This window comes from Phytophthora cinnamomi (assembly GCF_018691715.1).
Source record: "Phytophthora cinnamomi strain GKB4 chromosome Unknown Contig6, whole genome shotgun sequence".
Classification (NCBI taxonomy): Eukaryota; Oomycota; class Peronosporomycetes; order Peronosporales; family Peronosporaceae; genus Phytophthora; species Phytophthora cinnamomi.
Window position 1 is genome coordinate 759,997 of NW_027150939.1, and position 24,555 is coordinate 784,551.

Genomic DNA, 24,555 nt, shown 5'->3' on the forward strand with positions numbered 1-24,555 from the left:
ATACCGCACGGTCCAGGCACTTCCAGCCGCTTCTTCGTAGCTTATCATGCTCGAACGCATCCCTTCTAGTTGATGCAGCAACTTCAGGCTCTGAACCTTCTTCCAGGCCTCAAAAACCTGAATCTTTCGCGTCGCTCGCCCGCACTTTTTCGGCTATCGAGGTGCGATTTCCGCCTCCCCGCTGACGAATTACAGCGCTCTGACGATTGACTTGCTGTTACAGGAGGTGAGAAGCTCCCGCGTGGCCAGTATGCAGCTGCTGGCCGACGGATATCGCGAGCTTTTGGCGCTTCCGACGTCGCAGGAGCTGGCGAGCGCCTTGTACCTGACGGCGTCGCAGCTGGCACCGCCCTACGAGGGCGTGGAGCTTCGATTCGGGGCCAAGGGCTTCGTGGGGTTTCTGAAGCAACTGGAGGTGGACACGGAGGGAGATTCCGAGCCTCAGCAGACGCTGGAGAAGCTGTTGGCAACGTACCCGGACTATGGACAGGCGACGCAGGCGCTGCTGGACAGTGGGCGGATCCAGATGCCAAAAGTGGAAGGAGAAGAGCGAGGAGAGTCGCTGAGTATTACTGACGTGCATGCACAATTGATGGCAATCGCCGAAGATGAAGGAGTTGGTGGAGTCGCGCGGAAGCAGCAGCTTGCTCTGAAATTGCTGCAGCGATGCAGGTAGGAGAGCGTGCGAGGAGGTTCTCGTTGCTGACAATGAAGTGACAATCAACGGTTCTGTGTGGATATCTTTTGCGTCGCAGGAGTTCCGAAGAACGTATTTTCCTTGCTAGGATGCTGGCGGTGAGCGAGGCTCAAGGCTGTCCTGGGATTGAGCTACAGTCTAATGGTGGGTGAGTCCTTTGTGTTTTGAACAGCATCAAAATCTGCGTATCGGCATGGGCGAAAAGTCTATTCTTTCCGCACTCGCAACGGCTAGCTCTCCCTCGTACAATTCCAGCGAAGAGGAACGCGGTGATGTGTCGTCCGCGCTTGAGAAGGAGTGGATTGACTGTGTCACGCTTGCCTATGCACAGCACCCGAACTATCGCGTGTTGGCGGAATTGGTGCATGCATGTTGGCGTGAAGCAGACATTGCTCGAAAACTTCAATGGTTGCACAATGAGTCTCGGCCCGCACCAGGGGTACCCGTGTTGACAATGTCAGCTTACCCGGTATCCAGCGTCGCGGCAGTATTGGATCGCGTAGCCAAATCGACCAGCCGCGCAGCTACCTGCGAGTACAAATATGATGGCGCTCGGGTTCAGGTTCACTTATCACTGCCTGATAGCAACAGCAATACGCGCTCTGTTAGACGCATTTTCAGCAGGAATATGGAGGATGTCACAGAGCGATTTTCGTCCCTATTAGACGTTTTGCAGCAGCGCGTGGAAGCGCGGAAGTCAACAAGTCAGGAGTTGGCATCCGTATCATCGCTGATAATCGAGGGCGAGGTGGTGGCGCTGGATCGGAACACAGGCACATTCCGCCCATTTCAGGTGCTGCAAACGAAGACCACGACCGAATTTTGTCTCTTCCTATTTGATCTACTCTCTATCGATGGTACCAATCTACTACAGGTACACGAGCTCACGTTTTGCTTCGATGTTGCACCATGTTAAGTTAATGTAATTTGGTATGTTGTGATGTGAATACGAATTGTGACATCCAGAAATCGCTTCGCAAGCGGCGATCCTTGCTCCGTGATATCCTCGAGGAAAAGGCTGGATACGTCGAATTTGTGAAGCACGTCGATATTAACCTTAGTTTGTCTACAACAGATCCTCCCAATGACGAATATGCTGAAGAATATCAGCAGGCAGCTGTTGTGCGCGAGTGTCTCGAACAGGCAGTGGCTAGCGGCTGCGAAGGACTGATGATCAAGGCTCTAGATACTGAGGAGTCCAAATATAAGGCTGGTCGGCGGTCTTACTCGTGGATGAAGCTGAAGCACGACTATCTATCGGACGAGGTCACTACAAGCACTTCATCGTCGAAAAAGAAGGCTACAACGAGCAGTGCGAACGGCACTTTCCTGGCAGACACACTGGATTTGGTCCCAATTGGCGCTTTTTATGGTAAAGGCCGGCGTGCCGGGGTGTTTGGATCCTTTCTAATGGCAACTTTTAATTCCACAAGCGGCAAGTTTGAGGTAAGATTGATTCGACGTCGTATGAAAGAGTAGGGGGATGGGGGGTTGCAGTTCTAACTGTTATTGCTGCATAATGCAGACAATTGGGAAAGTTGGTACAGGTTTTTCAGATGCACAATTGGCGGAAGTGGCAAAAAGGCTTCAGAAACAGATTCTGCCCGAAACGAACGCAGTGCCTGAGCAATACCAATCTACTACAATTCGTAGTCGCCACCCCGATGTTTGGCTCTCGCCAGTGGAAGTTTGGGAGATCAAAGCCACTCAGCTGACAGAGTCTCCATCGTACTCGTGTGGTGCTGGTGTGGTCATTGATACCCCCAGCGATAAAGACGGAGGTGCTACGCCTCGAAAAGGACTGGCGCTTCGGTTTCCGCGCTTTGTCCGGTACCGACCTGATAAGAAGCCTCTACAAGCAACGGAGAGCGAGCAAGTCGTGGAACTCTTCCAACAGCAGCAGCAACAGATTCCACACTAGACAGTGAACCGGGTCAATGAAAATGGAGGACGCTTTATTGATATCCCTGCTAAGGTGTTTGCTGCTGTCACCGTCGATCGAGGTCAACCGATGACATCAGTTCCTTGCAGCTCTAGCCTTTGGCCGCGACTCTAGCAGCCTTAGGCATTCACATTCACATTGTTCGGAATTGGCGAGTATTCTCCTTGTCTCTGGTAGCGCACGTACAGCGTAACCAGCACGAACAGAATACCAAACGCCCCAGCGATACCAAGGCACCAAATGAGGATCTGGTTGCCGACCGGAGTGACAAGAGCCTTTTGGCGCTCAACACTCGACGGTCTGGGGCCTGCGAGGAGATGCGCGGCGCCACCAAAATCACACGTGGCGCCTTCTTCGCGGTGCGTGTGCCAGTACTTGTTGAACGCCCAGTCGCAACGCTCCTCAAGGGTGTCGAAGCGGTTCTCGAGGCCCGTGCAGTCAACCTTCTTGTCAGGGTTGCCACAGGCGAAGTCAAGGCCGCTGACGAGGTCGGCCGGTTGCACGCCACGCTTCGCAGCGCACCTGAAAGATCCCTTGTCTTCAGCCAGGCAGGCCGTGAACACCTCCTCGTCGTGACGGTAGCTCGACACGTTCTTCGGGAAGGTGCCCTTGCGCACAAGGTCGAGGAAGTTCCAGCGCGAGCCGAACTCCGTCTTGAAGTTCCAGAAGTACCAGCCGTGACCCACCGCGAACGCGTTGAGCTTCTTCAAGTTCAGGTTGCGAGCGAACTCGCGCTCGTCTGCTTCATTCTGCTGGCCGAAGGTGGTGTTGCTCGTGATGGGGCACTTGCCGAACGACGGGCCAGACTGGCCGGTGCCATAGGGTCCCTGAATCGGCTTGGTGACGTCCAGCGGGGTGCCAGGGAAGCCCAGACCGAGGTAGGTGCTGTGCACGGGGCACGGCGTCATCCGGCACTGAACCTTGGGGAAGCCCGGCAGGTTGTCGTTGAAGCCGTTGAGCCACATGGCGCAGTTGTCCGTGCCAAGCGACCACTCGCCGACGATCACGGGCATCATGGCGTTCTCCATGTCGGCGATCGTGTACTTCTGCTGGCAGGCGTTGGCGAAGAAGTCGGCCTTGGTGCCCGGGTTGTTCCAGGCCTGGTAGATGTGCGTGTCCAGCGCGATGTCGGGGCAGCCGCGCATGAACTGCGACCAGAACTGCACGCCGAAGCGGAACGAGTCGTGCAGCACGAACTTCCAGTGCGGGGCGCGGGCCTTGACGCGCTTGTAGGAGCGCCAGTAGTAGTCCTTGAGCAGGTCGATGGGCGTGAGCTCCCAGGGCTCGTTCACGGGCTCCAGGCCGATGATGGCCGGGTGCTCGGCGTAGCGGTCCACGAGCGTCGCCACCGTGTGCAGCGAGTGGTTCAGGTGCTCGTAGTTGATGGAGCTGTACGAGTTGTTGTTGAGGTGGAACTCGCCGGCCCAGCCGGCGGAGCGCAGCGGCCAGTGCTCGAACGTGGTGGTGCCGATGGGCTGCGTGCTGCCCACGGACGTCCACTTGACGCCCGAGGACATGCCGCTGTTGTCGAAGCCGTTCTGCGAGCCGATGAGCCCGTGGATGTCCAGCAGTAGCTCGATGTTGTACTTGTAGGCCAGGTCGGCCACGCGATCCAGCTCCTTGACGGCGCCGTCCGTGCAGCCCACGTACGGCTCGTATGGGTTGAACATCCAGTCGCCCACGGGCACGCGCAGCGAGTTGACGCCGGCCTCGGCCAGCTCCTTGATGTCGGCCTCCGAGACCCACGTGGCCCAGTGGATGCGCAGCTGGCGGTTGGCCTCCTCGGCGCCCAGCGCCGTGCAGAAGGTGTACGTGTCCATGGCCGTCTTCTCGGGCGCCTGGTCGCCGTAGCGCTGCTGCGTGTTGAGGAACTGGTAGAAGAGCGACGGCGTGATCCACGGCTCCAGCACGAGCCAGCCGCCCAGATTGGCGCCGCGCACCTGGCGGTTGAAGGGCGTGGCGTGCTTGTCGCTGGAGCACGTCTGGTTGGCGTCGTTCGGGCGGAAGTTCTCGAAGAAGTCCACGTGGTTGCGCGTCGTGCGCACGAACGCCTCGGCCTCGTTCTCCCAGAGCCACTGCGCGTCCAGGGCATTGGCGTCATTGGCGGTGGCGGCGGCGGCGGGGCCCCCCGCGAGCGCGGACAGCAGCGTCGCCACCTGCAGCAAACCCGACGGCTTCATGGCGCGTGTGTTCAGGCGGTGGTCAGGCAGGCGCTTGGGCTTGAGCTTGAGCTTGAGCTTGAGCTGTGGACGTCAGATTGCGAAGTGAGCGAAGTGCGCTACGTACCTGAGACGATCGCACCATTGTGCGAATGCGGGATAAGGATAAAGATTTGAATTTATATTTTTCAAAGATCCGTATACGATGAGAAACTTCACAGGCAACGTTGAAGCTCTGGAGCACAGCATCCATGTGATGCAGTATAGTGAGCCCCCCCGTTTTCGCAAGGGCGGGCCATATCAAATTTTCGGGTTCATAAGATTTACAAAATGAAAGCAAACGTAGCAATGGGACGCTCTTCTTCAATACGTTTTCCTAAGGGATGGCAAACCCGCCAACTTCAATTCAAATCTGGGCGCGAAGCCACTCCGGCCCAAGCTGCCTCATTACTCCCCCCTTAGTCTCGCAATGCCACTGCGCCCCTCCCGCTATTCCACTCTGTCGCTCGTCCAAAAGCGCGGGCTTTGCGCCAAAGCTGCCATGGAACCAACGTGGAATCCTTCCAAGCTCGCCCAGTGGGCGACTGCTGAGTTCAAGACGCCCACCAATGTCGGTGTATCTACTGTTCGGGGCATTCTTAAGCGCAAGCAATACTTCAACGACGTACCTGAGGTCTATTTGAACTAAACGAACCGTCTACCATGTTCCGATTTGCCGAGTATAAGGTCTAACAGTTTATAAGAGGTCAATGGGTGCAAAAACGGGGACACACTGACAGTGGGCCTGGAGGACCTCCACAGTGTGATACCCTCCATATAGTGTTCGCTCACGGGAGTAACGACCTTTTCCCGTATGTGGAGCTATAAATTTTCCCGTATGCATCCCAGTTTGCCTATCATGTCTATGGGTGCGTCGAACCCATGATTTCTGTCAGACAAGATGGCGTGTACTCCACAGAGGGAGGGTTCCAATGCGGGAGACGGTACCAGGGGGGGAGAGAGAAGCGGAGAGGCTCCGGCAGCTCTGCTCGTCCCAGCAATGCTGAACATCCAGTCAACGCCATCATTGCTTGTTGGGGTGAGAAACGTAGCTCGGTGCTAGAAATCACTGGTTGCTTTCGTGCGATAGCTTCCTTGGCTTCCTTGGCTTACTTTATCTGTGCTCTTGCTTTACTTAAAAGTTGCTTACGCATCGAGCTGGTAATTCTTCCTATTTTCGTTTTCACATTGCGGTCTAGTCAGATCGCCTGGTGTACTTGGATGACACTTCGTCCAGAGGTGGTTGCGACAAAGCGTATTATGCGCCAAGAACTAACGATGCCGAGCAGACCTGAATGCCATACTTTTCGTTGCAAGGTTAAATACTCACAGCTCAAGAGCTTGTTTATCAACGCACCGCATCTCCGGCGGACATTTTCCGCTAAAAGTAGGGAGGAAAGTGGATCTAACTTGAGACCTCAAGTAGCATCCTATTGACCTCAAACGCCTATCCAAGATGATGGTTGGGAGTCTTTCACCACCTCCGCGTGATGTATTCGTGATCAACCTCCTGTGCAGCTTATGTGCAACTACTGTACGTGGTATTCTGCTGAGCAATTGAAGAACAAACTTAGTTTGCACATGATTTTTAACACATAACACGGGAGAAAAAATATTGGATGTCTGAATGCAGTAATTAGAGGTAGCGCTTCTTGTTCCGCTACGGTCCATCGTTGTCGGACCCCTCGTCAGAAAAATTATAGCCGTCGTCATCTCCATCCGTCTCGTCTTCACTGCACACAAGAAGGCTACTCTTCCTCTTCACTTGCGTTGTCGTCGCTGCTGCCGAACTGGTAGTTCTAGTTTTGGGGTGTTGTGCTTCCTTGATCTTGTTCAGACGTTCCAAGATGTCACGCCACGTTTCGTTCGCAGCCCGCTTGGAGTCCTTTAGGTTAAGACAAGCTGCAGAAATTGCAAGCTTATTCCGAACAAAAATGAAGCAAGCTTTCAGCGGGGGAGCATTGCTGATCGACATCGAAACCTTCAACCGCACACAATGCAGCAATTCAGCCGACCGTAACGTCAGCAACGGTGATCGATCAATACAGACACGTACCTTGTGTTTGCTGCTTGCTTGTGTCTCGTTACTAGCTGCCAGCTTTTTCGCCTGCAATTGTGTTGCGGTCATGTGCTTTGCCGCACGTGTTTTCTCTCTAAGCCGAACATTGTAGATAGCAAGGAACCAATCCCATGTTTGCACTAGCTGATTCAAAGCATTGATCAGAAGCGAGGTCGCTTTCTCATTTGCGGCTTCGACAGTCGCGCCTTCCCCACAAACCCTGTCGACCACATCCTCAGTCACAGTGAGTTCACACCTGATCACTCCACTACTGTTCTTGGATGCAGTCCGGCAGATCTAAAATGAATCCAGACGCAACAATCGCGTTACTGTAGCAAGAACCAATCCCTCGATGATGTGTAATTTCGACCACCTACCGTAAAACCCGACGACAGGGAAATTGTTTCACACTTGATGCTCAAGTCCCACGCAATTCCCTTGAGGGTTCTTACAACCGTCTCCCGATCTCTGAAAAGAAGCAGTAGCAACTTTTGATACACTTGTGCCTTTGCCTTCGCAACTTCATCTTCTGTGCGGGGAGGACCATCACGTCTGGGGTTAGAACCGCTGCGATCTTCTATAAACTGGCTTGCTACATTCGCCGCAAGCACACAACCATCCTTCTCAGTCGGAGTCTCTGGTTCTACGATGGAATACGACATTCGCGGACGAGAAGGTTTACGCTCGTTCCCAGAATTTGCATACTGCCGCTTCCGACTGGACCTTACTCCCGGGATCCTTCTATCAGCGCTTGCACTATTCTCGGTCCTTCTGCTCAAATTATCCTTTTCGCTAAAGTCTGCTTTCTGACTGCGATCATCCACCCCACGGCGATTGTAAACACGCCCTTGATGGATAGTTTGGGTCTGCTTGACGTGCTTGAATTTCAGTCTCTCCTGATGAAGCTCGATCAACTCCATCAGAAAATGCATTAGAGCATCAGCTACCTCGGTTTTCGTGCTCGACAGAGGTGAACCACGCTTGCGAGCAAGAGTTAAACTCTGGATATTAGCCACAACATCGAAAACAACGTTGTCCAGCTGCCCAAATACTCTCTTCTGCAGCTGGAACAACAATACCGTGTTAGGATGAAATTCTGGAACAAGCGATTATCCATGAAATGGAAACCAACTTACTCGCACAATGTTTTTCTCGATAAGATAGCTGAAGACCGCGTCTTTCACCTTTCGAGTGCAGTTAGCTTTACAAAAGCCAAATTCACTCTTCAAATACTCCAGCAATTTGCTGTACAAATTTTGGTGCTCCGCCACTGCCTTTGTCAATTCGCACAGTGCATCAATAGCGGCATCTTGGCCCATCGACGCGGTGGAATCGAATGATAAATGCGCTAAACGAATACGAGCATCATACTGCGACGGCCCACTCTTTCGTAGCTTACTCTGAAGCTGAGCAAAATACCATTGTCAGCAGCAATAATATCAAACAACATGAGCAGCAGAAATTACCTTGAGTCCCGCAGCTAGCCTAAATTCTCGGTTCATGATCGGGGACGATGATACTATCTCCTGTAGTGATTCCACGATGCATTTATTTGGGCCGATCAAAGCGAGCAGGAACGCCCGGCTTTCCTCCACACCAAGACTTTTAGGTTTGTGAGCTTTCGAAACTTCATTCCGTCTTGCCGTTGGACAAGTTGGAATCTTAACATCCGCAGCAAAAGTTACTCGCTTCTTCGAGGTATTTCTTAGCACTCCAGACGAGTTTTGTCGACGCAAAATTGCAGTGGGTTTCGACTTTTCAGGCGGGTTCTTGCTGCTGCAGTCATTTTCAGATACCTTTGTGCTCGTCCTCGGCGCCACCTTCCTCACTGGTTGCTGCAGCTCCTGGTCCTCGGCAACGAAACCATCCTTCCCTGTGCAGCTTTTGATGTCGGCATACCATTCACGGAATCTAGCAGCAAACTGGAACTTCCTGTCTTCCATTAGAGTCTTTCTGGTCTCCTTGGACATGATCTTCACGTATTTTAGCAGCTCCCTCGACGAGTGCAAACGCCCCACAGCAACTTGTCTCTGCCTCACCAACAGCTCATACTGTGATAATAGGTGCGCCCAGCTAGCGTCTAACTCGTCGAGGACGCGCAATATGCTCCCAGGGGTGTGACCAAGTCTCAGGTCATCCCGAACGGACGCCACCAAGCGCACGAAGCGGAACGTGATCGTCTTCTTGGAGCTTGTGCTCTGCTCCTGCTTGAGACCAACGCCTGCTGTCACGTCCTCTTCAACCTGCTGCAAACTGCGAGGACAGACGAGGAAATCCTCAGTACCGATTCCGACCAGATAATCATCCACTTTAAAAGTACAAATGGGCTCGTTAACGCAGGATCTGCCTGCTACCGCGTCCGTAAACTCCACCTCGAAAAACGGAGACTTGCTCGTTGTCTTGGCCACACGAAACAAGTGTGAGTTCGCAATTGCTGCGATGCTTAGTCCAAAGTCGGGGAACCGGTAGGCACCAATGGCCACGTCAGGCAGCGAGTAGTGCACCTCGTAGGCCCGCCCTAGCGACAGCAGCTGTTGCGTCGCTAGAGCGACCTCCACCCGCCATAGACTTAAACCCATATCGAAGGCGATGTCTACAGTAGTAGAAGCCGCTACGATCGTCTTTAAACTGTTGCAACCAAGATCTGTCTGGGCGACGGGGATCGCATCAACTGTCAGAGGCTTCTTCTTGTCACCCATTATCGGCAACACCTACCTTCAACAATAGGGCTTACGATAGCTACAAGATTGGAGCGGCACTATTCCCACTGAGGGACGGCGCGCTAGAAAGGGTATAAATTTTGCCGCGCCAACCGCGATGCCGCTGCAGCTCGCAACATCATGAATATCTTCACTGAGGCCGCCGTTCATTGACATGTTTGGAGAGTCATACTGGTTCGCGGACGCAGTTCGATGATTTTTGTATTTTGGAAGTTGATTGGGTATGAATGTAGCATTAAGATCCAACGGTCGTGAGTAAAACTAACATTCGTACCAAGCGATAAGCTTAGTTTGTGCGCTCCACGGTGGAGTCCACCGGTTTAAGTAAATTGCGAGAGATTAGCAGAAAATTTACGTAGAATGCGGATTTGAGAAAGTTCGCTCACGGAGAGGGCCTTGAGTAAGACCATGAGGATAGCTCAACCACCGGTTTTGCGGTAAAGATTGTGGTGGCCACCACGCACACACAACCAACGCTCAACGATCTCCGGAGCTAGGCACGAGTCTACACGCCATTGACATTCTGACTAGCGGCGCTAACCATCCTGATGCAGCTCAGCGTTGATGATTGCACTTGCTCCCTTCTTACCTAGCCCTGCTTGCCAACTTCCTTTCTTGTCTAGACTTGTTTGCCTTCCAGCATCGCCTACGTTGTTTCTTTTACTGCTTTCGTGCTGCTAAACAGTAAGTTGCACGATGACAAACATGACTGGGGGGTTCAACTTGTCTGCCGTAACGCTAATGTAGCCTAATGTAGCGTGAATGTAGCTGAATGTCGTTCGCTGACAAACTCTCCTGGCAAGCCCTGGAGCGGCAAGCACAGTTCTTACGAACTGCGAACTGGTACTGGTGCATGACAAAGCTGATAGTAGACTGCAGGCGGCTACGGAAGGTAAGTAAACCTGTTCGACTAGGAGAAGATAGCCTTTTGTTCTGGCAAGTGCGTCTCGCGAGGTACTGTCATTCGAGTACTGTACATACGCCAACATCGACTTCAGCTGGACGAAGGAGAAAAATTTAGTTACATGAACTTGAACACGCTCTCATCCACACTCAAGCGACTCCTGCTGGGCACAAACATGTTGATGAAGCAATAAGCGAGCTAAACCTGTTCTGGATAGGAAGCCAAGCTGCTCGCCACACCTTTGCCAGAGGAATTTCCATAATACAGTAGAAAAGTACAGTTTTGTTTCCCGGGGTGCCCCCAAATCAGTAGAGTTCACCAAGTGCGATCCATGTCCTGATGCGTAATTAACTTCGAACCAATACAGAAATCCGTCTGCAAGCGCTTGCTTTATATTTAAACGCAGATACAATTACGCATAGACCGCGATAGAAAAGCAACACTTCCTTACGAAAACTCGCGACCGCTTTGCTTCATTGCCAAAATGACAGACTCTAGTACAAAAACACAGTCAATGTTTGGGAATGCTCGCTTCGTCCTGGATGCATGCGATATCAACGCCGCTGTAGCGCGGGGGCTTCTACGAAAGGACGTTGAAATTGAAGCTCCGGATCCTACCTGCTAAGAATGGTGTTGCATACAATCAGCGCCACAACATTGCAGACACAGAGTTTCCGTCACAAAAAGCAGCTAGGTCCACTTTGCACTACAATGCGGTTTTACTGGGAGGACAGGTTTTTACTGAACAGCCTAACCAATATCATTTCATTGCCCCCCCCAAGTGATTTAATTCGAGATATCGCTTGAGTCCATAGGTCACAGATTGCAGCTAACGCAACACAAGCATACGTGTGTACGTGGTGGCCTGAATGTTACCTGTCTTTACACTTCGAAATTATCAACCAACTGCTCGGAGCTCCACCTTTTGAAAGTGCCGCTGCTGCTGGCCCTGCTTCCAGCAGCGGCGGAATAGCTACACTTTCAAGGCACCACTCGCGATTGCTTTAAGAGAGAGAGGGCCACGCATCGCCTTGCCTCATGCCTCGTGATCATGCAACCCTCCAACGTCGGGGAGTTCTCTTACTAATCTAACTGTTTGAGATGCAATGCATGATGTGTAGAAGACGAGTTTCGAAGACTTGGGTAGGAGAGCGTGACGGACCGCTTGGAGCCGTCCAATCATGCGGGTTCAGTGTATGCACGAGTACTCTTTCTGCTCTAACTTGGTGAAGGCCAGACACAATTGCTCTTGCTACTCTTTAAGGCTAGACAAGTCTACGCTTTCTGCTTTAATTTGTATGCATTCATGAACCTGAGCTAGCAAATGCCCCACATCTCTATTCACCGAAGGATTTGAACAGCTTGCTTCTTCAGCGCCAACCCACGGGCGCTTCTCACGATGCGCATGCAACTTTCCAATAATTTTGCTATACGGGGATAGTCCTACCAACTCCCACATCCTATTGTCAGAAGTTACACAATGCAAACACTGTCCTCCCAGACTAAAGCTTCGCCTCTAGTCAGATTTTTGTCAAGTAGACCAGCGTCAAATCCAACAATTCCGGTAATGCAAAATACTCACGCAAAAAGCTAAACGGAATGCAATTTTCTGATGTCGAGACCCTGCCACAGAGGTGGAATGCCCATTCTTCATCAACGTGTATGGAGAAAACGGTGAATGGAAGTTAACCAAGGCGAATTTCTCTCAGTCACCTTAAATACGTTGGATCGACCCAGGCCCCCTGTGCTGAAGGATCATTTTACCGACCATCTAAAGCTAAACGCAACACAACCCAGCAGAGTTCTAAGCTTACAGCAATTGTGGAGACAGAAATGCTGCAGACCGACAATCGGTCTACGACCTCGCTTTCTTGAAAGGCCATTACGACATTTCTAAAAGGAAAAAGGATTCGATATTAGCCGATTCGCCGCATCAAGGATGAAGATTGAGATTGACGACAGACTACACGGTGATTTAGTTGAGAGCTACCAGAAACTGCGATCGTACTTGGAATTAATGACACAGAAAAATCCTGGTTCTACATGGCAAATTGAGACTGAGCGCGACGGGTTGGCGTTTTCTCGGGCCTGCTTCATACCTAACGCTGGGATTCACATTGTTCGTTTGTGAAAGTAACTGATCAGATTGGACGGTGGTCACTTAATCGAAGACATGAACAAGCGTGTCGTTTTCTTGGTGGCAACAGTAAAATATTATAAAAACCACACTGCGCTGTTCGGCTTTGCGCTAGTTCCAAGTGGGAGCTACGATCACTGGCACTGGTTTCTATCAGCCGTGAAAGAGGCTATCAGAATCGATAAATTCACGATCGTATCTGATCGTCAAAAAGGTCTGATACCTGCAGTTGCTGAAGTTATTCCGAGCGCAGGTCATCGTTTTTGTGTCAGGCACATTATGGACAATACTAGACCCAATACGACGGCCATTTGAGACCTCCCCGACGTTGCGAGCGTTGGATGAGTGGTTTTGCGATTGGTTCAAGTCGAAGCGAGCAAGGACAGGGGTAGCACACCCTGGGGTGATCTGCTGTGGCTTCATATTCAAGTTGCCACGTCTATTCCGGACGTCCATTTCATATATCCCTACTGTTGTTTCGGGTGGTCGTTAGCGGTCACCCCTGCGACTGAATTGATTTACTGCTGTGTGGTGGGACCTCATTTGGTATTGTCTTATATTTCCCTTACTTAGTGAGAGTGGTTCGCGAACGCTGAGTGCGCATCCAGTACTGACCAGTGTACTGGGTGAAGACTCGATTGTTGACTGGTGTATAGACCCCCCCACCCACTCAAGGGTCTCAAAGAATAAGTGGTGGTTGTATGTTGTGTGACGTTTAGCTCGGTATTGTATTTCTGTATTTGTGTGTGGTTGGTTATTCTGAATGACGGGTCTGACTGTGACTCCTACCATTCAGTCTGATCATACTCCATTCAGGACAGTACCGTTGCGACTCAATATGTATATTACCAACAACTTCAGGTGGCAAATCCGGTCCGCCAAAGTTAAACGTACCAACAGGGGTTGACACAAGGACACACGCCAATACTGGATCCTCGACCCGATAGTCTTGATCCCGTTCCAGTTCCAACTCATTCAGTGTGTTGGTGACTGGATCGTGGTGACAGACACCAAAGATACTCCGTATCTGGAATTCCACTTCCACTCCAACGGTACTCGTACTGTACACCTGGAAGATAAAGGCGTTCACCCGCCTCGCCTCATCTCGTCACCAGAAGCTGAGTCCAGCTCCTTGAACTCTACTGCTACACCTCGCCGCAACCTAGTTGCAGCCTTTGTTGAGGTTGACGAAGGCTCTGGAAAAGCTGCACCGAGACGCTCAGCTCGTATTGCAGCCATCTCTTTAGGTCAGTCAAACCTGTACATACAAGTTAGACGGATACATTACGAGTTATTAACCTGTATGACGAGATGTGCAGCCGAGATCAATATTGTGCAAGACACCAACGATCCAAGCGAATATGGCGCGATGGAGTCGGACGCTGAAAACGATGATGGTGGATCGGATGATGACGAGAGCTCGATGAATGAAAGTAATTCAGAGGGTGATGGAGACGATGATAATGAAGCAGAAGAAAATCTCATTGAGTCGATGTTTGGTCAATCGCTGCTGGATGCTGTGGGCGGGATCGCTAGCGTTGCAAGCGGCACGATAACGCCTGAAATCTTGAAGGATATGACCACTAATGTTTGGTCTAAACCTGTATCATACAAGCCATTTCCTTTCCTCCACCAACCGTACGAGCCTCGTTCGGTTATGGATATGCGTGAAGACTATCCCCGTCGGTACGAAGGGTATTACGGACCGACGGCACGTGCGTTGGAAGCAGCAACAACGGTGTCTGGGGCTTTCTTCTACTTTGTCCAACCTCGTTTGTGGGAAGACATTGCTGTAGCTAGCAACGAGTACCTCGAGGAATTGATTGACGAGAGAGTTGAAGGACAATATTCAAAGCAAGTAGCGCGTGATAAGAAGATACCCATCTTCAAGAAGAACACGCGCGAGGCCATCAAAATGACGCATGTTGAAATACCGGGTATCACAGCACGGGAGCTGTGCGTTTTTGTGGGCCTGCTGATTGTTCGATCAGTTATCACTGAAAAACAACGATAGAGGGAGCGATTCCACGAGGTATGTTTGGGTTGTTCATGACACGGGATCGCTTCATGCACATCTCCCGCAACCTACACTCAGCAGCGACAGCGACCCCCGCGCGGCAAATGATCGGGCGTGGAAGCTATGACCCGTTACTGGAGCTCTGCAAGCTCGCTTGCAGTCTGGCTACGTACCACCACCTGTAATGGCGTTCGACGAGGCGGTGCTGCCGTCCCGTTCATCTTTCAACCGAATGAGTGTCTACATGAAAGACAAACCCCACAAGTGGGGGACCAAGCTTTTTATGTTATGCTGCTCTGAGTCTGCCTACTGCAAAGGTAAGTCGAGTGTGCTTGGAAGCACACTCGATATTTTTTGGCTTCAAAGTGTGCTTAAGCTGTATGACCATAGGTACTGAAATCAATGACTTGTATGCTACAGGTTTGAAGTGTACTGTGGAAAACACCAGGCGGACGGAGGCGCAACCACTTCGGACGCAAAATCTGGCCCAACTACAGTTGTTCGTAACCTTCGAGAGGTGTTCGGATCCAACAAATCGAATGACATGCGCTTGATTGTCACCGATCGGTTCTACTCATCTCCTGCATTGTCCATGCGGCTGCTAACACTGGGCTTCTACAGTATTGGAACAGTAATGGCGAATCGCTGGGGTTTATACAAGGATATCGTAGAGCAAAAGAAGAAACGCCCTGCAGACGTTGATCGAGGAACATACAAGTGCGCTGAAAACAAACTGGTACCGTGCATCAAGGCGGTGTCGTGGTGGCATAATCGTCCTGTACACCTACTTGCTGGTGGTGGCAGCATCGAACAAGACCGAGTCGTTCGGCGCCAAAAGGATGGTTCACAAGGAGAAGTCGCATGTACAAGGATCTCGAAAGATTATCAGACTTTCATGGGCGGAGCGATGTGCATGGTCAACTCCACCTCAAGCGGTTAGCTTTGTTAAACTGTGTATACACTACAATAAGTTACCTAACCCTGTATTATTCACGTTCTGTGTAGGTACCCTCCACAACTTGCTCTGAAATACAAGAAATATCACAAGAGCTTGTTCCTGGAGTTCCTCGATCTTGCGATCGTCAACGTTTTTATCGTTTACAATGCACGCCGGGTTAGATACGGAAAACGCAAGCTCAAGCACGTCAAATTTCTCAAGCAACTCCACATGGAGTTGGTACAACTGCAAGAATGCGATTGGGACAATATACGAGGACGGAGAGCACAGCGACAGAGTCGCGTGGAGTATCAATGCAGCGGAAGCATGAACCCATTCTCATCGATGAATGGCGGCGGTGGCCAGGGGCGAAAGAGGGGACAGCGCGCTTGTAAAGTCTGCTCAATTATGAAGGCACAAGGTGAACCGAAGGCGGCGAGACATCGGCTTACTGTAGCGTGTGCAAACTGCACTCTCGCACGATGAAGGCCATCGCACGCGTCTTCCTGTGCATCAAGAACAAGAACAAGGTGAATGAGGAGTTAGTGACTTGCTTCGACACGTGACATAAGCATTGGCGCAAGGGTACCTTGCTGCCGCCGTCAGAGCGGAAGAAGAAATTCGAGTACGCTCGGCGCGAGTAACTACGGCTGACAACGCAAAGAGCGATGACGATAGAGTGATGACGCTGACCAGCAGTCGAAGCGACAGAGCTTCAAGAAGACAACGGGCTAGACACCTGCTTTTTTCTGGGTTGAAATGACTTGATATCAATATAGTGTCATTGGTTTTGCACAGCAGCTGTAGTTGAAGCCTAGTTTTTGACAAAACTCTCTACTGTTCCGCCTTACCTTGGCACCAGATAAAATGGTCTCTGTACTTTGACATACACGTTTACTTTGATATACTGTATGTCAAGCCCGTACGATCTTGACTCATACACGATAAATGTTTTCCACAATCTTAGACTTGGGATTACCCCCAGCCTATCCATATACACGATATACAATTGTACTACCTACACTATACTAGCCCTTTCTCTGATATGCAAGTTCAGCTGGATAGGATTGGGCGAGCTGAGCACGCTGGAAATCCCTCGCTTTCGGGCAGCAATAACCCCTGCCGTTCGGGCAACAATAACAACAATAACATAACCGCCTTTCCTCCCAACCACGCAAGGGCGACACCGGTGCCTGCAGTGAACGACCTGCAGCTCTAAGGTAAACCTGGCAGGTAGAATTATGACTGTCGGTGGGCGCATCTACTAGTGGAGCGTGTGTTCATCCCTGGCAGGCCAAGAGAGTAGTGGCCAGTGTATTGGTAGCGACGAGTCGTCGCCGGGTAGTGGAGGAGCGAGAGCGCACTCAATTCATTTTTCCCGCCGGAGTATAGCTCCGGCACCCTCGTATCACGCCGTAAAAGACCGGGGCCCTTCATGCGGAGGACCTGTGGGGTATATTTTGTGTGTGAGAACGTGCTAGCCATTGCTCGTGGCTAGTGACGCCGAGTTTCCGTCGGTCGACTAGCGGAAGCTCGGTACACAGGGGAAACATCAACCCGGTGAAACGGTCCTTCAGGTTCTAACTCTAACAAGCCCATTGAGTTTTCGGTGACTTGGTGGGTGTTGTTGGTGGGGAAGCGTGCCATATATAAATTAGCGCGTGTTCCTACACGACAAGTACCCTGGTGTTGGCGTCATCCACCCCCCAGTTTCCCCAGTTTGCAGTACCAGAACAGAAACGGAGTGTAGCTGGGAGTTGTGGAGCTAGCAATCCAAAGTACAAGCACGTCGTGGGCGTCCTCAACACCTACCTGCATTGGGTGTCGTTTCAGATTGATAGAGACAACGAGGTGTGGTATATGTTCGATCCGATGCAGTCTGACACCAACTACAAGATCATGGAGAAAAGTGTGCGGCAAGTGGTTCCAGGGCTTCTGGGTTTTGGGAAACAAGTAACGGAAATTCCCGATTAATACCCTCTACCCAAATAGCACCCTCTCAGAGTAACCCGGTAGTAACCCTACAGTAACTCACGTACCCTACCCTGCTCTGATGACCAGTCATCTTGTTACACCTCACTTCACTATAGAACGCAGCCCCAGCCATTCACTAGCGCTGCCTGCACACGTTCGCAGCACCCCAACACCGCCACTGACAGCAACACTGTCATTAACTCAGTCTCTGCTGCTGGGTTTGCAGACAGCTACCTGGACTGGCACGTTGCGAAGGACGACGTGTATGGTGAGCAATTCTGTACAAGCTGGGAAGCCGCTGACGAGGACCACGAGGATATGGACGACTTTAACCTGGACGAGCTGCACGACGCTCTTGATGATGCTGCACTGATCGACGAGTAAGCTAAGGTAGCGATGTAACCTTTTGGTAATACAGAGTAACCTTTCGAGATTTTGTGAGGGGTACTATTAAATAGTGCCCGGGGTATTATTCCGTAATTTCCGTTAGTTATACGGGCGAATTAGTTGGTGCAACCAGCAGGACTCCAGTTCGTGTGGAATTTGGCGTCTGGCCGTTCTCGAGATGTTGATCACCAACGCGAAGTAGGACGACTGCATCTACCGGCTGGTGCCTTACCTCCGCATGCCTATCTGTACAAGGCGACAGCCTTCATTAAAGACACGACTATCAGAGTGATAGAATAGCGTAGCTGTTAGTAGAAGAGGGTAACTTCAACTTTCAATATATGATTTGTTTCTATAGGTGTTCAAAATCATGTTGGTACCTTTGGTATCTTTGGTCATTTTGAAAGTTTATATACCAAAATTACACAATACATGTTTTGGGGCCACGGAAAACGCCTAAGTACCACAATTCCCATATCCCGTTTCGTCCTTTAGAGTTTTAACCATAGTTATGTGTATCTTCCCAAACGAAACGAGATATAACATAACTTTACCCTACTTAATGGTCCCACGTTTTTTAGTCAGTACGGTACTACCGAAAAAAGTCAATTTTTGGCCGTCTAAATTCGGTACATGTACATGTAGCTCTAACATCGTCCCGGGAATAACCTGGCAGACAATCATGACAATCTCTGGATCGCTAACTCGTGGATTCCATGCTGTCTTGCGAGGGGACTAACGGAAATTACGGAATAATACCCCGGGCACTATTTAATAGTACCCCTCACAAAATCTCGAAAGGTTACTCTGTATTACCAAAAGGTTACATCGCTACCTTAGCTTACTCGTCGATCAGTGCAGCATCATCAAGAGCGTCGTGCAGCTCGTCCAGGTTAAAGTCGTCCATATCCTCGTGGTCCTCGTCAGCGGCTTCCCAGCTTGTACAGAATTGCTCACCATACACGTCGTCCTTCGCAACGTGCCAGTCCAGGTAGCTGTCTGCAAACCCAGCAGCAGAGACTGAGTTAATGACAGTGTTGCTGTCAGTGGCGGTGTTGGGGTGCTGCGAACGTGTGCAGGCAGCGCTAGTGAATGGCTGGGGCTGCGTTCTATAGTGAAGTGAGGTGTAACAAGATGACTGGTCATCAGAGCAGGGTAGGGTACGTGAGTTACTGTAGGGTTACTACCGGGTTACTCCGAGAGGGTACTATTTGGGTAGAGGGTATTAATCGGGAATTTCCGTTACACTGCCTGCCAGCTGCATGCGATGTGTAGACGCATTGTCTACACTATATTACAGTACTGTACTATTAATAATAGGTGTATCACATGGCGTCTGCCAGGCGAAGACAAGCCTAGCGTGCAAGTTTGCTTAGAGATCGTCGAGGCACGCATGCATAGCGAATTAGATTGTGGCCGTCGCTCGGCCGACTTGGGACTGTCTGCCTGGCGAGATTCTCCGTCTCTCCTGCCTCCTATGAATGCAAGGAGGCAGGAGAGACGGAGAATCTCGCCAGGCAGACAGTCCCAACACAAGGTCATTGCACGGATAAGGATGGAATCGGGACTATTATAGTCGACGCCATGACATAAACTGCGTGACTAATTGATCCAGAGGACAAGCAATTGTTGTCGTGGAAAGTCGATGAGGCCTTGGCCGCAAAGCTAAAGCTGTATTGCTTTCCACCACAACCTCATCGTGTACACAAACTCAAGCCTGAGGCAGGGTTAACACCACCGCGGCGGCAGGGGCTTCGAGGTTCCGGCAACAAACTGAAGTTCCCTCTGGGACGTGATTGAAGAGCAACAGCTGATCCACATAGTATGGACGATTAATCACTAGACCGCCTTAATAATGTTGAGCTTGTCGAATGGATACAGTACATCCGTTGCGTGATTGGTGATTGTATGCAGCTGTTTGAACAGAACAGCCCAGTCGAGTCCACGCCCGCACCCCCCCCCCCCCCCCCCCCCAAAGTTTGTGCCAAGCAGCTTACCGACCTCAGGATCATTTTCAGTCTGCAATTTTCCTGCTTCCCGCGAATACTCTCCAAGCCGACACAAGTCCAAGACTCCGAAGCATGTCGCTCATCGACGTCGACCTTCACGCTCTTGCAACCGGGGGCGCCGACTACCTCGCCTCCATTTACGCCGGAAACGCCACCAACCCGGCGCTCTCGTTCCTGTCGTACGATTCGTCCTTCCCGGATGTCATCGGCCACAACTCTACTGCCCGCTTGATCGCCGACCTGGACTGGCAGGCCTTCCACGAGGGTGGTGTGTACAATAAGGAAGACAATTCCCTCTACGTATCGTCCAACTACGTCTCGCTCGCGGACAACATCAACATGACCGTCGTCTCTCTCGACGACTTCTCCATCCGCAGCACCCAATTCCCGGACCTCGCCATGGCCAACGGCGGCTCGTCGTACTACCCGCCCGGTGCCGACCAGACCTCTACGCCGCCCATGCAGGTGTGGTGTGACCAGGGCGACCTTGAGGCCTACGCTAAGCTCCTTGCTGTCAACGTCAACACGAACAAGTCTGAGCCGCTCATCATCGGCATGAACGGCCGCAACTTCAGCGGCTTGAACGATGTCCGACAGCACCCTGTCACAGGCGACCTCTGGTTCACGGACCCCGAGTACGGCTACATTCAGAACTTCCGCGCGGAGCCCGAGCTGCCGAGACACATATACCGTTTTGAGCCCTCGACGGGCGTGGTCCAAGTCCTCGGCGATGGCTTCGTTCAGCTCAACGGCATCGAGTTCTCGCCGGACTACAAGACGCTTTACGTTTCGGACACCGGCGCACAGGAGACTGACCTGGACCAGAGTCGCCCGGCCACCATCTACGCCTACGACATCATCGACAACAAGAGGCTCGGAAGCAAGCGCATGTTCGCTTTCGCAGACAGCGGGATCCCTGACGGTGTCCACACAGACACTGACGGTAACGTCTGGGCTGGCTGTGGTGACGGTGTGCACATCTGGAACCCTGAGGGAGTTTTCCTGGGCAAGATTTATCTGGGCGAGACGTCGAACAACTTCGCGTTCGCCCCGGGCAAGGTCTTTGTGTTTGCTAACAACAGGCTCTGGGTGGTCGAAGGTATCAACGCGCTGGGACGGGAGGTGTGCAAGGACTTTGGCGTCGACAGCGATCCGCGGTGCACCCAGTAAAAGTCCGTAATAATAGACACAAATATAAGCATGTGTCATGGTGGTGCCAGCACTTGGTTGTATCTACGTGTAGTGGTACGTTGATCTCGGTCGTGTTCCAACGACGGAAAAGTAATTGGACGGTACTCGTCATACCGACGCTGACAGCGCCGACAATGAGAACGCAGCCAACGCATGCCGAAGACGGCATTTAGGAGCTGGTACGGCCGTTTTAGATCAAATCGGTCATTATACAACGTATTCACAACTCATAAGCAGGGATTGACAGTAATTCGATCAAAACTACTACATCACTGATACCTATATTAAAATGATGTAGTAACCAGTAATGGTAGTCAGAGATGGATACAGACGCGAATTCAAGAGAATCGTTTAGGTCACTAAGATTGCTGCAACTCTGACTACCTTTTTCAGAACGCCTTTCAAGACACGAACTCAAACGAGCGATCTTCAGCAGTCGCCACTCGAACGATGCCGACGCGAAGCCGAAAGTATCGGGTGCTGGCTGCGTTAGGAAAGGTGTGAGGGAACAAACTAGCAATGATCTCAGACGGTGGTGATTCTAGTGAGGAGGAGGAAGAGCAAGAGCTGATGGCGGTGTACTTCGTGCTCTCGTCCAAGCGGTATATATCCCGGCGCGAGCGACTTGAGCGCCCAGAGTCTCGAATGGAGTACTATCTAACGGGGATGACAGAGGAAAACTTTCAGCTTCACTTCCGGATGAAAAGACAATATTTTTACGCGGTATGCACTCTTATCGCCGACCACGATGTGTTTCGCAGTACACCCGGAAAGCAGTCTCGAATGAGTGTTGAGGTGCACTTGATGGCGTTGCTGCGAATGCTAGGGTCGATGGATGGCTACGGTTTGGCAGCAGATTTTCTATCTGTAGGTGGTCACAACGCCCGAATCGTTGCTAGCGAGACGCACAATCGATGCCCTAGCGAGCTTCAAAACCAAGGTTATTTGTCGGAGCGTCGTGAAATTTCGGCACGGCTTGAAGGTGTTTCAGGGCTTCTTCGGTACATTGAATTAATTGATGGCACTCTTTTCCCTCTGCGTACCCGGCCTCAGAAGCATGGTGAGGATTACTACTCTAGAAAGGCTTCACACGCTATTAACGGATTAATTTCTGTGACGATCTGTGTCGTATTCGCTACGAAAATGTTGGCTGGCCCGGATCATCTCATGACAACCGAGTATGGCGAACTTGCAAACCCGCTCTTGATAAGGAGCTGTACTTCGATAGCAACGAGTATCTGTTGGGGGATTCTGCGTACCAACCATCGATTATAATGGTTTCTTCCTTCAAGACCGTCCGGGGCAGTCAACTATCAGCCAAGGAAGAAGGGTTCTACTCTCAGCTTGCCAAAATTCGCATACGCGTTGAGCACTGCTTTGGAATGCTAAAAGGGAGATTTCCGCTACTCAAGTATTTGAGATGCAGGCTACAAAACAAAAAATACATACGGTGAAGAACGACGCTCCTATCTCCGGGACTACATATTCGATCGCATTAACTAAACCTTTTCTTCGTTGATGACTCGGGTTTCTCCATCACAGATGGGTAGCGGCAGCATTAAATCAATTGGAAGAGCCCGATACAGGTCAATGACAGGTCAGGTCAATGTAGGTCAAGTCACAGCTGTTGCATCAGACTATTGGAATACACATCAATCCGTTAAAAGTACTACAGTACTACTGTACATGTGGAACATGCACTAATGTAACCCCACAAAAGTGTGGAAGTGCACCGACGTACACAAGCTCAATTAGAGGCGAGTCCTAAGAATCAACTCTAAACGCGCCGTCATCCAGCTAGCAAACGCCTCGTTTCCAACAATTTAATCGTTGAAATTACCATCGTTGGCATGGTTCTGCTGTTTCGTGATTATAGGGTGTTGAAGTGTAGATGTAGCACTTTAGAAATGGTACCCCGGTGCGAATATTGCTCGGTTGGCTTCTGTGTCTCGCTAGCTATGCATGTTCACACTAATACAACAATTCTATCAGAGCCGATTCGTAATATATGAGTGTAAAGTTTCCGGCAGTGGCATAATTCTGCTGTTTCGTGATTATAGGGTGTTGAAGTGTAGATGTAGCACTTTAGAAATGGTACCCCGGTGCGAATATTGCTCGGTTGGCTTCTGTGTCTCGCTAGCTATGCATGTTCACACTAATACAACAATTCTATCAGAGCCGATTCGTAATATATGAGTGTAAAGTTTCCGGCAGTGGCATAATTCTGCTGTTTCGTGATTATAGGGTGTTGATGTAGTGGGTCTAACTTGACTCACTACTTTAGCTTACACGTTGCGCAACGTGTATGAGGAAGCGTAAGTACTTAGGTTAATTATATTTGAATACACAAATATAAGTTAAGTAAGAAAGGATTCCAAGTGACTTAGATTAGGTAAAATGAGAACTGTATTGTTTGTAAATTGATCTTCCTCTAAAATCTGCTAAAAACTGTTTATCATCTATGAAAGGGTTGGCAGCGGCTGGCTGTCAGAGCCCCGCTAATATGCGTGTCTCTGATTGGTAGAAAGATGCTGCTTTCTACCAATAGGATCTTTGGGTATGTGTGGACCACTCACTGTGGTGGTCCACTTCAATGTATCCATTGGTGTGTCTTACACCAAGGCGAGGAAGTATCTAAAACTTTTAACAGATAACCTATCTGTTAATTCACAAGTGGCTTGTAGCCACTTGTGCGTGTAACCCCGTTACACCATCCCCCCTTGAGGTTAGACGCGCGGGGTCCCCGCACGTCAGTCTTTTGGAATTGACCATTCGTCAATTCTCCGCGTTTGGAGAAGAAATCCGCGCTCATTCAACGATGAGCGCGCCTCAGAAGAAGTCCACAAAGTCGGTGGGGAGTCATCTCTCCATCGACGACTACTTCGAACGCCAGAAGGCGAAGTATGGCGACGTCGTCGACTTCGACGACGACGATGAAGACATGGAGGGCGAGGAGGACTCGCCCTCAAAGCGTAAAGACTCAGTGTCGAGCGAATCGCTCGACCCTCACGCCAAGAACGTTCGCCCGCGTGAAGGGGACGAATCGGACGCTTCGAGTTCGAAGCGTTCGCGTACTGAGAGCGATACCCCACTCGCTTCCGCTGGGGCTCTCAGTACTCCGCGCGCTGCTGCTGCAGCGCGTGATGTTAAAGCTCAAGGCTCTCCGCGCGCTGCAGGCGCAGCGAGCGATCCATGGATGCCGTCCGCGTCCGAGATCGCGGACCGGTATGGGAACTCGGTACCTCCGAATGAGGTGCCGCTGTACGTATGCAGCGCCATCAAAGATGACGCTGTGGCTGCCGAGCTGCACTTTGACGCGGAAACGCATCAAAGGCGCGATTACTACATAGGACTCTTTCATGAGCTCCGATGGTTTCAAAGCA

At 51.0% G+C, this 24,555-nt stretch overlaps 5 protein-coding genes across 5 annotated transcripts; 3 read left to right on the forward strand and 2 right to left on the reverse strand.

The window, feature by feature from the left end:
* Nucleotides 1-250: 250 nt before the first annotated feature.
* Nucleotides 251-2,618, forward strand: IUM83_07424 (putative DNA ligase; the record flags this gene model as incomplete). Its single annotated transcript, XM_067931719.1, has 6 exons — nt 251-672; nt 756-795; nt 870-1,068; nt 1,363-1,571; nt 1,664-2,143; nt 2,223-2,618. The coding sequence occupies 6 exons, from the start codon at nt 251-253 to the stop codon at nt 2,616-2,618; spliced, it is 1,746 nt and encodes a 581-aa protein (XP_067798953.1).
* A 140-nt stretch (nt 2,619-2,758) lies between these two features.
* IUM83_07425 (putative exo-1,3-beta-glucanase) lies at nt 2,759-4,819 on the reverse strand (the record flags this gene model as incomplete). The annotated part of the gene is made up of 1 exon (XM_067931720.1): nt 2,759-4,819. One exon carries the CDS (start codon nt 4,817-4,819, stop codon nt 2,759-2,761), a length of 2,061 nt encoding a protein of 686 aa, XP_067798952.1.
* A 1,678-nt stretch (nt 4,820-6,497) lies between these two features.
* IUM83_07426 (uncharacterized protein) lies at nt 6,498-9,595 on the reverse strand (the record flags this gene model as incomplete). Its single annotated transcript, XM_067931721.1, has 5 exons — nt 6,498-6,818; nt 6,894-7,040; nt 7,116-7,193; nt 7,274-7,364; nt 8,409-9,595. The coding sequence occupies 5 exons, from the start codon at nt 9,593-9,595 to the stop codon at nt 6,498-6,500; spliced, it is 1,824 nt and encodes a 607-aa protein (XP_067798955.1).
* A 4,431-nt stretch (nt 9,596-14,026) lies between these two features.
* Nucleotides 14,027-17,969, forward strand: IUM83_07427 (uncharacterized protein; the record flags this gene model as incomplete). Its single annotated transcript, XM_067931722.1, has 2 exons — nt 14,027-14,372; nt 17,812-17,969. 2 exons carry the CDS (start codon nt 14,027-14,029, stop codon nt 17,967-17,969), a joined length of 504 nt encoding a protein of 167 aa, XP_067798954.1.
* A 2,084-nt stretch (nt 17,970-20,053) lies between these two features.
* On the forward strand, nt 20,054-21,151 carry IUM83_07428 (SMP-30/Gluconolaconase/LRE-like region; the record flags this gene model as incomplete). Its single annotated transcript, XM_067931723.1, has 1 exon — nt 20,054-21,151. The coding sequence occupies one exon, from the start codon at nt 20,054-20,056 to the stop codon at nt 21,149-21,151; it is 1,098 nt and encodes a 365-aa protein (XP_067798951.1).
* Between the last annotated feature and the right edge of the window lie 3,404 nt (nt 21,152-24,555).